The sequence below is a fragment of the Palaemon carinicauda genome, chromosome 12, assembly GCF_036898095.1.
Source record: "Palaemon carinicauda isolate YSFRI2023 chromosome 12, ASM3689809v2, whole genome shotgun sequence".
Lineage (NCBI taxonomy): Eukaryota > Metazoa > Arthropoda > Malacostraca > Decapoda > Palaemonidae > Palaemon > Palaemon carinicauda.
The window spans coordinates 6,020,629-6,033,077 of NC_090736.1; the positions used below are offsets into that span (position 1 = coordinate 6,020,629).

At 37.4% G+C, this 12,449-nt stretch overlaps 1 protein-coding gene across 1 annotated transcript in view; it reads right to left on the reverse strand.

Annotated features, from left to right (window-relative positions):
• The window catches only part of LOC137650469 (serine-rich adhesin for platelets-like), a 140,438-nt gene that overhangs the window by 68,721 nt on the left and 59,268 nt on the right, over window positions 1–12,449 (reverse strand). The window contains exons 5-6 of the mRNA XM_068383694.1: window positions 9,663–9,873; window positions 3,113–3,301 (exon numbers count right to left, since the gene is read on the reverse strand). Of these exons, the coding sequence (XP_068239795.1) occupies window positions 3,113–3,301; window positions 9,663–9,873 (400 nt within the window). The remainder of the gene's footprint in view (window positions 1–3,112; window positions 3,302–9,662; window positions 9,874–12,449) is intronic.

Consider the following 12,449-nt stretch of genomic DNA (forward strand, 5'->3'; position numbering starts at 1 on the left):
TAGAAGTACGAAAGAGGCTGAGTCTGATTCCTTCCATAGGAAGAAATGCTGAAGCAACTCCTACATCCAGGCAGGAAAGGTGAGGAAAGGGGTCAAGCTGACGGAAAGATTGCACGGACCGCGCAAGGGCCATGCACTTACGACCAGCAAGGTAACTGGGGTAGCCATATCAACTGCCTTGGCAACAGCACACACTGTCACTGGACCTGGAACAACAGCCCAAGCCCCGACTCTCATGGGGTCGGGCACCAGGAGCCTGTCTACCTCTACCAGAAGAAAAGTAAGATTGCTGGGAGTCTCACAAGACTTCTTATGATTGCTCTTCAGGACTTCTTATTTTTCTTAAGAGAAGTGCTAGAATCAGAAGGAAAAGAGGAGGATGACTAGGGTACTGGTTTCTTTCCCTCACAAGACTTCCTCACATGCTCTGCATGCAGAGTTAAAGTCTAAGCAACCATTGACGACAATGTTTCCATTGTGAGAGGCACAACACAGATTCTTCAGATAGGAACCAAAATACTGGGGGTCACTGTCATTGGTGAAGAGGTAGGCACTAACACTAGCTCAGAGCACATAGATAATAGCCTTAAAAAAGGTGCTACAGGTACTGTGGTGATGACACAGGGATTACTACTGGTGCAATTGGCCCTGGGGTCACAGGCACTAGGGTAACGGGCACAGAAATGGGCACTAGGGACATCATCTTTGGGGCTCATAGCCACTAGTCTCAAAAGGAATGTGGTAACTGACATAGGTGCGGGCACTGGAAGGTTCCTTTTCTAAGGCCTCAAAGATACCGACTCAACTGGCACAGAGGTTACTGGCACACGGACAGGTACTGGGGCCTCACAACCACTTCCACTGAAAACACCATGGGGAAAAGTAACCGTATCTGCAATCCTTCAAAAAATTCATAGAGGGCTTACCTGAAAGACCCGAAGGTCACACCTTCCTTAGGACAAACTCGTCAGTGGCAGTTTGCACGGAAATGGAATGCAGGGTTCACTGAAGAAATCCACATGCCACCAAACCCTAAATAACTCGCCGGTGTAGATCTTGAGTTCTCCTGGCTTCTAAGATATACTACCTGGGGACCGAGCCAGGTGCTTATAAGCAAAAGATTCAGTAACCTGCAGTCTAGATGGAGAGAAAAAAATGCTAAAGAATTTCTTTGGCATCAGCTTGGGCAATACCAAGGTTACCACTAAAGCGTCCTTAGCTTTCCTTTTCCTCTTCAAAGTTAATGCTTGTTGGTGAACTGAACATGACCTATACTTGCCACAAGGGGATGATTGTTTGCAGAGAGAGTGTACGGATCGATCACTGACTTAGCCATGAAACAGTTGCATCATCCACCCTTTCCTTCACATTTGTGGGCATCATGATTGGCCCCCAGTAATAAAAGATGATGCCAGCAAGCAACCATTTGAAACTGAAAGAACAAGAAAAAGAATTAATAGCCTTGGTTACAGAGTGCAACCTGTCCATAGTAGTTGCAGCCAAAACTAAAATGAAGAGTCTTTGGCAGGAGTGGGCAAGGCTACTTGCCCATAACCACCTCCTGTCATTAACTACTTCATTAATGAATTCAATGGCCATTCTAGCTCCAATGCAGACATTCCCTATTTAAAGGGGTAAAAGGTTTATATATGCATAGGAAGAAACTCAATTTGCATCAAACACTGGGCCTATGAAATATTGTCATATGTGTAATACAACCTAAGCCATCAACATATTCAAATATACAGTAATAGGATATATTTTATATATATGTCTGCATGTAATATAGAATTTTCATTAACCAAACTACAATTCCTTTGATAATGAAAGCCACTAAGATAATTTGTTTTTGTTTTGGTAGGTATTAATGGAAGCTATTACTTCTTGTTGCTAAAATTTCATATTTATTTTTTCTTTTTGTTCCCTCAATAATGGGATGAGAACATCTGTGGTGCATGAGCATAATGCCTCAATGTCATTGGGTACTAGAGTAGTAGTAAAGACCTCTCTCTATGAGAGCATAAAGAGAACTGAAATCATAACTCCAGCGTAACTGAATGGTTGAGTCTTTGGACCACAGTTCACATAATTGGTAGATGAACTGGTGATTCAACTGAGTGTATATGGTGAGCCATAGAGATAAGAAAAAGTAAAGATAATATTGACAACCAGAGTGGAATAGAAGAAGAAAGAGGAGTAAAGAGTTCAGAAATAAATATAAACAGACAACTCTGTCTGAGTAGGAGACAATGATGAACTTTCTGCAGTGCTTTGTACCTACACTAGCAGTGAGTCACAACTGAAGTGTGGAGACAGTGACACGGAATCAGGAACCAAAACCAGGTACAATAGCATAATAATACAGAGACAGATTAAAGAAGAGCAGTCCAACCTTTCACACTCGGCTTTCAGATATTTCCGCAAGTTCAAGGCAAATGAAATTTACAGTTCATATAAACCATAAGACTTCAAACAAATTTTTCGAAACCAAATTTTGATCTATAAATTTTCTTGATATGATTTAACCTAACTTGTCTTAATTCTACTTCCTGTAATAGCTGTGGTTATATAATTACTCCATTTGTCTCAGAAATCTTAGGACTAAACCATATAGAAAACAATTTCTATAGGAAATGCATCCATCAAGAAGATTATCTTAAATCAACTACAGTACGCTGAAAATGTAATATTTTTCTATTGTCTTTTCTAGGTATATCTCAAAAAAAAAATGAGGTGTACTATAGTTTTCAAAACATGAGAAGCATCTAAAATAAAGCACAGTCCTCAGCATGGATTACGTGGTTGTTGAAGGGTTCTTTTAATTAAAATTATGAAAAAAATATTGCCTGTAGTATACTTACACTCTTACAGTATTACAAATTACTTGACGAAGTAAACAAAAAAATACAAAATCTGCACCAATTAGCAAATAATGTATATAAATTAAAATGATAAATAAAAATACTATACAATATAGAAACTAAAACCAATATAATACTGTTTTTATTCATAAAATATTCAAAATACCTTTACCCAGTTCTATAGTCTCAAAAGAAAATGTATCACACAAAACTTTAAACTGTGAAATATTGTAATTACTACTAAAACATACCTGAAGCCCGGACATTAGCTGCCCTTTCCATGGAGATTGAACGGCCGACGGAAGGATCACGATCCAATGACGCATCTCTTGCTCCAGGATCCATGCTTTTAGATCGTACTTTGGATCGACTAAATCGTTTTTTTAGTGTACCAAAGAATGAATCTCGTTTACGGCGATTACCTCTACTTCTACCACGTTCTGAAAAGAAACCAATCAAATAAAAAATTTTTTGGGGGAAATAAGTTATGAAGGATTTCAAATACCTGTTAACCCTTTTACCCCCAGGCTATTTGGAAATTTCCAACCCTTAACCCCCAGGGGTTATTTTTTTTCAAGCACATTTTGCAGCATATTTTTTTTTAAATTGCTCTAACAGCCTTAATTTTTGTCATAGAGAGGTCAGGTTGGTCTCATTCTCTTGGAAAATGCCTGAAGTTTCTCAAAAAACTATCAAAAATATGCAAAAAGAAAAAATTTAAATAACAGTTTTTTGCATGGACGTACCGGTACGTCCATGGGGGAGGTAAAAGAACAGCCTGTAGCGGCCTGGCGGGAAAACGATCCCTTCTAACTTGTTGACGCAGTTTTTTTTTTCTTTCGTAATATAGTTCGGCCTATTCCTTTCAGTTTAAATAGTCTTGCATTGTCTCTGTTTGAATTATTTTGCTTATTATTTTCCCACATTCCTGTTCCTCACATAATATCTATTTATTTTCCCCGATATCCCTTCTTTCATATAGGCCTATGTGATATCCGCTCTACGATTCCTTATGTTTTGTACCTTACGTCAGTAAGCATGTAAATAATAATAACAACATAAATTTTATGCTGTGTAGAATGTATAACCTATTCTGTAAACCTGAAATTAAGCATAGTATTTTTTCTTTATTCCCGCCTCTACACTATTTTAATGAGACTAGCACGCGCTTCCCTTCAAGCCATCACTTTCGACAGAGGATAAGAAATAAGGAATCGTAGTGCGGATATCACATAGGCCTATATGAAAGAAGTGATATCGGGAAAATAGATAGATATTAGGTGAGGAACAAGAATGTGAGAAAATAATAAGCAAAATAATACGAAGAGAGATAATGCAAGACTATTTAAACTGAAAGGAATAGGCCGAACTATATTACGAAAGAGAAAAAAAACTGCGTCTGCAAGTCAGAAGGGATCGTTTTCCCGCCAGGCCGCTACAGGCTGTTCTTTTACCTCCCCATAAGTTTTCACAAATATCGGGTTTTATTAATTCCATGATTTTGGTAAATTCTGGTATTCAAAGAAAGTTTATAATAACATGTTTAACTTATGCTGAGTGTAATTTATCCCAATTTGCGTTAAAATATGTGAAAAATTACAAAATTATAAAGCGTGCATCCGTAAACAAGCTGCTGTCGTTGACTTCGGCGGATTGTGTTATTAAATTTAGACTTACCAAGACGAATCTTTATAATATATTTATTCTTTCACATTGTTTATTGACAAAACATAGATCTGATGGAGAAATATAGGTTAATAAATAAGTTTCGATTCACATTACTTGGTGATTATTCGAGAATAATGAAGGTGTTCGGACAAAAATACATCCGACCAATCAGGTATCAGGAACCTTTCCGAGCTAAAAGGGCACCCCTGTAAGTGGGTGCAAATATGCACCGCTATAAAAAATAGACTATAGATATGCAGTTTATTGTAACCCTTATTTTTTCTTAATTGGGATTCAATACTACACAGTATTCTAGAAGTTTTGTTCTTGGTCTGAACAAATTATGGAATGATCGTGATCATCTAGTTGAATCAATGGAATTTCAAAAGTTAAACTTTGAGGTTTATCTCATTTGTTTTTCTCTGCCGTTCTCTTCTATATTTCATTTCTTCCTAATCTATATAATTTCTATACTGGAATACTTTCCTAATTGGTAACCCCAGCTGTCAGTAGCATTCTGCTCTCCTAACCCGGGTTCCAGATAACCATGTAATAATGGTACATACATATACCAAGGCACTTCCCCCAATTTTGGGGGGTAGCCAACATCAAACAAATGAAACAGGAAAGGGGACCTCTCCTCTCTATGTTCCTCCCAGCCTGACAAGGGACTCAACCGAGTTCGGCTGGTACTGCTAGGGTGCCACAACCCACCCTCCCACATTATCCACCACAGATGAAGCTTCGTAATGCTGAATCCCCTACTGCTCCTACCTCCGCGGTCTTCCAAGGCACCGGAGGAAGCAGTAGAGCCTACTGGAACTACGTCACAATCACTTGCCATTCATTCCTATTTCTAGCACGCTCTCTTGCCTCTCTCACATCTATCCAGGGCTTCCTTCACTCCATCCATCCACCCAAACCTTGGCCTTCCTCTTGTACTTCTCCCATCAACTCTTGCATTCATCACCTTCTTTAGCCGACAGCCATTTTCCATTCTCTCAACATGGCCAAACCACCTCAACACATTCATATCCACTCTAGCTGCTAACTCATTTCTTACATTCGTTCTCACCTTCACTACAGTGATGCCTCAGGATACGAAATTAATCCGTTCAGGATGCGGTTTCGTATCCTGATATTTTCGTATCCTGAGTCGTGTTTTACATGTAAATAGCCTAATCTGTTCCAAGCCTTATAAAAAGTCACCCTTTCTTTCATAAACACGCTAAACTGTAGTAATAAACATGCAATGCAGCCATTTCTATCATTCAATAATTAACACAACCGTTAAAAACAGCCTAATCAATTCCAGAAACCACTATGAGATTATTCAATAATGTAGTTATAGCCAAGTTATCCCCCCCAAGCCCAAAGAAAACGGTCCGTTTTCTTTACTACTGTATAAAAGTTACGGTACTGTATGTACGTAAAGCATTTAGATCAGTGAAGGTGTATTGTTACCTGTACGTACACCTAAATTAATGATTGATACCTGTACACTCTGAAAAAAAGGTTACAGTTAATTAGTGTAACAAAAAAGTTGAAACTTACCTTTTGATTGAGACGATGTCCGATAGCGAAGTCGCGGCAGAGGAGGATGGCATAAGGCAGAAAACGTAACAAGTGACAGACTACGCACAGTAATTTACACACTTAACACTTAAACTTTACGAAATAAAAAATGGAAGAAATAATTAACACTTAACATTACGTATGGAAAACTATAAAATGAAAGAAAAAATTACTTTAACACTTAACGGTAACATAAAACTTAAAATTGAATTTTTTTTTTTTTTGCTTTTTTATAACTTTACGTTTTTCTTATTTTCTAAATCTCTTCTACTTCTTCATCACTTTCTTTTTTCTGTTTCTTTTCTTTACTTTCACCTTCTAATTCTTCATCCCTTCCTCTTTTCTGTTTCTTTTCTTCACTTTCACCTTCGTCTTGGCCTACTAATACCGCTGGCCTCTTTAATAAGAAACTATCCATTGAAGCTTGTTTCTGCCTACTTTTTAACACATTTCTAAAATGCGTTAGGCAAACGTAATATAATACACTACGTAACGTTATATACAGTCTATGTATAGTAAACACTAATACAGTACAGTGCACAGTAACGAATGTTTATTAACGATAACACGTGGCGTACGAATGTACTGTATATTAACACTAAGTCAAACAAGCGAAAGCACACAATGTCTGTTAACGATGCCGCGGTCGGAACGAAAAGAGAGAGAGAGAGATGAACGCCCGTGCGTAGGCAAGCTGGGATAGTTGCCGACCAATAGGAAAGCAGGATCTTATGGCGTCAGCTAGCGTCTGAGTAGGGAGATAACCAATGGGTGAGCGGGAGGCTGTAAGTGAGTCTACCCAAGTTCAAAGTCAGGCGGCACGCGCTTTTTAAAATTACTCTCGGCGAAGAGTTGGGATCTCGTAAGGTTTTCGTATCCTGAAATTTTATCCGTATCCTGGGGCATAAAAATCTTCGAATCACTTTTCGCATCCTGAATTTTTCGTAAGCAGAAACTTTCGTATCCAGGGGTATCACTGTACTTCGTTCCTAACCCTATCTACTGGAGATACACCAGCCATACTCCTTAGACATTTCATCTCAAACACATTCAATTTCTGTCTCTCCGTCACTTTCATTCCCCACAACTCCGATCCATACATCACAGTTGGTACAATCACTTTCTCATACAGAACTCTCTATACATTCATGCCCAACCCTCTATTTTTTACTACTCCCTTAACTGCCCCCAACACTTTGCATCCTTCATTCTCTCACCACTCCATCAACATACAAGTTAAACAATCACGGCGACATCACACATCCCTGCCTCAGCCCCACTCTCACCGGAAACCAATCGCTCACTTCATTTCCTATCCTAACACATGCTTTACTAACTTTGTAGAAACTTTTCACTGCTTGCAACAACCTCCCACAAACTCCATATAACCTCATCACATTCCACATTGCTTCTCTATCAACTCTATCATACACTTTCTCCAGAACCATAAACACAACATACACCTCCTTACCTTTTGCTAAATATTTCTTGCATATCTGCCTTACTGTAAAAATCTGATTCTAAGATTGCATTCTCTGTTTTATCCTTAATCCTATTAATCAGTACTCTACTGATAATATTGACACCAAAAAACAGAGCAGAAGCACCCCGTACTTTCTTTTCTGAGGATTGCACAAGGTAATGTTGTGCTAGGTGATGCACATCCTCTCCACGTGGGAACTGGTTACCAGATGATCTAGGACCTTGCTCCCAATTGTGCAAATATGTGGTAGGTTTTATGTGCTCATGCCAGGTGAGCAGCCAAGTAACAGGTGATCAGGCTCCCAACTGTGTGTACACATAGATGCTTCTCCTCTGGCCCATAAGCTACAAAGAGCATGATCATCAGGAAACACTGTATTATCTTGTCCCCTACATACATGACAGAACATTGCCACATATCCTCTTCTCCCCCTTTGATACCACTGTATCTTGGGGTAGAAAAACAGAGGTGGTCCTCAACTGTGCAAGAGAGGGTGGAGAAGGAAAGTGCTCTTCAACTACCCAACAGCCAGTATTATTATTATTATTACTTGCTAAGCTACTACCCTAGTTGGAAAAGCAGGATGCTATAAGCTCAGGGGCCCCAATAGGGAAAATAGCCCATTGAGGAAAGGAAACAAGGAAAAATAAAATATTTTAAGAACAGTAACATTAAAATAGATATTTCCTATGCAAAATTTAACATAACGAGAAGATAAATTATATTGAATAGTGTGCCCGAGTGTACCCTCAAGCAAGAGAACTCTAACCCAAGACAGTGGAAGACCATGGTACAGAGGCTATGGCACTACCCAAGATTAGAGAACAATGGTTTGAATTTGGAGTGCATAATCATTCCTGTAAATTGCCTAGAACTGGTAGAAGGGGCCTGGGTACCTTTAACCCAGCCTTAGATTCTTCTTTAGGAGAGTTGGTAGCAGGAAGTATATCATTTTTTTTTTTTCATACAATTAGAGAGATTTCTACTAGACTCAAGAAACTCATTACAATGAGTCTTCCTGAAATGTTTAAACTTCTTTTTCTTCTCAGAAGTAATGTCAGAATCATATGAAGATGAGGAAGAGCGAACATGCTACTTCCCCTTACCAGCCTTCTTCAGGGTCGAGGTCTGAGCAACCAAAGACGAGGCTCCCTCAGAGAAAGTTGCTACAGGTGCGTCTTTAACAGCAACAGGAACCTCCAGGAATACAATCACTGGACACACATCCTCCAACACAGCCCCAGGTTAACAGGAGTTGCAGTCACCAGAACGAAAATTCCCTTTGTACTCTTGGCAGTTGCCAAGTCCTCTTTCAGTTACTCTACGGACAAGGTACCAAGGGTGGCCATAACCAACTCGGATAAAAGTCATCATCATCGTCATTAGTCTGGAATGCTAAAGGTGAACTTTCAGCAAGAATCAAATGAGTATTCCTTTCACTAGGGGAAAATGATACTCCCCTTACTATAGAATGCTCTGAAGTCCCCCAAGAGTACTTCAAGAGGACCAAGTCTGTGAAAAACACCCGCAGCAGACACTGCGAGTTGTGTTCCATAGGGAGAAACGAATGCTATACTGTATAGCTTATTTTGCTATCAACATTGTTTCAAAAACTGATTGTGAAGAATCCTTCTGAGTAAACTCTTCCCACTGCAGCGGTGGCACCAAAGAGCACTTACCAAAGGGAGAAGACTGCGGACAGTCGTTCCCTCTGCAGAGAAACAAAAGGTGGGAATTAATGGCAGACTTTGACATAAACCTACCACATCCCTTCCCTCCTTTGGCACAGTAAAATCTCATTTCACAAGTATCCACTGGTAACACACACATACACTAAAGACCAAACAAGATTATTAAAGACTGAATTTAAAACAGCAAGAATACATGCGACTAATCTAGTTGACACATGGACAGGGCTTCCCTGCACTCCTTGTCCATAGTTACAACTACCTCAATAACAATAATTCTAAAGGAATAAATGTTTGTATTAGCATAGGAACAAATATATACAGTAAAGCACATCAATTTACCATCTATCTAAGAGGAGCACAAATTGCAGAACTGACTTTTCTTACCATCTAAGTCAGAGGGATCTATTGAATCGGTATTCGTTGTAGTAATAGTGCTGGCAGTGGTGGTAGTGACTGAGGAGGTAGGAACACTATTGGTTACGGATGTACTCGGAGTTATACTCGTGGTGACTGTCGTGGTGGTTGTTGTGGCTGTTGTCGTCAGAGCAGTTAAATCTTCAACAGGTATCTCGTTGTAACCATCCTCCTCACCCGGCTGTTGAAAAATATTTCATAACAGAAAATGTCCAGCAAACCTAAAAGCCATTAGGTCCTGTAAAATCATTCCAGAATAGAATCATCTACTTATCTATAAGTGTAAAGACTCATTATAAGATCAAGTCCAACAAAAAACTAAGTTCCATAAAATGTACGGTACAATTAACATGTAAGTCATGTCTGCTATATTACAATAGTAAAATAATCCATAGAACTATCTAATAATATCTAAATTGGCCGATCTGTCCATCGCAGGTAATATCATTGCCAATAGTATTTTGATAATATTATTGTTAACATTACTACTGTATTGAATAATAATAACTATTGTTATTATTATTATTACTATTAATATCATTATAATAAAAACAAAGGTTAAACCTTTTCAAGTTCTAAGGACTACAAACTGTAACAAAATATTTTAAGAAAATTTTACTTTAAGACTTTATTCTTGACACAGAGCAGACCTACATAAGAACTTTTGTCAAACTAAATGCTTGTATGGTACTTCAAGATAGCAATTCACCAATTGACTCTCAGATACATATTTCTAAATACAGTAAACTTCAGGAAGAAATGTTATTAATGAATAAGAAACTATAAGTAGCAATCAACTGTAAAAATAATTGGGTAATATTAGACATCTGTATGGCATTACATTTTATAGCTGAAGCAAAGACAAATATCAAACAAAATTCATGTGCATTCCTTCTCCATAAGACAATGAAACCTGTTACTTTGCATCTTTGACTTAGCTTTGCTAATACTTTACGGTACTTGACTACAGTATTGTTATTCAAAGCAAGAGCTTCTTCCATTACAAGAGATATTCATTCTACTCCAAAGATTACATGAACTCACGAATTTGCAAATGCAATATTTCTCCGCTAAACAAAAGTATTAATGGTAAAACGTACTAAGAAGGTTACGGAACACTTATTTCCTTCTCCATATCTCGCACAAGTTAATAAAGTCCCGCCTAGTGCAAATTACACTTAGTTGTTTACCACTATACATTCATCAGGAATTTTGCCACTAATAAGTAACTACAATAGGAATTATTACAAGAATGATATAGAATTATCTTAAAAGATGATACAGGCAGATTACAAAGATGATAGACAAAAGTTTTAATGGAAAGCTTAAAGCAAATTCATTACATACAAAGAAGTGCCAGCATAGCAAAAACAACTGCATTTCAACCAAAGCTTGTCATGTATCTACATGATCAATTAAAATCAATTCCAAATCAAGCAGTGCTTCAAAAAAAAAAAAAAAAGTATTTTGAATAAAGTCATTACAATCTGTTACACAAATCAAAATGTGGCTTTCCCTTCACTAAAATGTGCTCCTACTAAAAATTTAAATTTTCTTGCATCTAACGTAAGGAAAATGGCCAACAGTTCTATTCCTCACGATAAAAAACTGAACACATAACACTATAAATCATCCATTTATAAAATAATATGAGTAAAGTAGCTAAGAAGATGCTACATTTTAAAAAGCAAAGACTTTCAAAATTTCTACCATACTAATTATATTCATAAAGTTATTTTGGCATGTTTTACCAAGATAAAACTGAAATTAATGACTAATGCCACTGTCTGATCCGATATGGTAACCAGAGCCAAACTACCATATATGTCAAGCAAAGCAGTAGTTTAAAGGTGGGTGAGACATCTTCAGGTAAGGAATCTCCATCTTATACAGCGAAACACTCGTTTAGCTCCTCTGTCTATTACAGTACAATACAGTCACTACAGATATGTGTCAATCATAAGAAAGAAGACAACAGAGGATTCGTCTATTCAAAGTGTCATTCATTCACACATAATCTAAACAAATAAAAAAATACAAAAACAGGTATCAAATGCAATTCTAAAATCCCCATTCAATTACTTACCCCTCACCATCATCTCCTAACCTCGGTTAAATTTTGCCAGTCGTCTCTATCTTGAGCTTTTAATTCAATACTTCACTTATCCCTCTCTTGAGTAAAATTAATAGCAACCACCAAAGGTGTATGCACAGCTAACCCACACAGTAATATGAATGCTTGTGTATACAGTATATGTCTATTTCTACTTCTTGTTAACTAACAATTCTCCGAGTCTCCTTTCCTCATAAACAGAGTATTTACTGAATCATTATGCTTTGTATGATCACTTGGCTTTTTCTCTACTTTTAAAGGAAATTTTAATTTTTGATAAATATGTTCATGTTTCTTTCCATTCCATGCTGAATTAATAAAGAAGTGATGAGAAAATGTCTTACATGAATTTTGAGAGTTGTTTCCATGAATGAATCAATTAGGCAAAAGTTCTATTGAAGTAAAATTCATCTAAAAACTAAACCTTTAGCTTATATATTTTATTAGTATTTTTTTCTACTAAACTTCAACACTAAATTTTATTCCATTTAATATAACCAGTTTTCATACTGTATAAATTTTAACCTAGGATAAAATATTTCAGCAATTGCCAATGTCATCGTAAATGCTTTCGTTTTAGCTCTTTCCTTTCAAAGGTTAGATGTGAAATAGGTTTTCTACATTCTATTCTATTCAAAACTCCC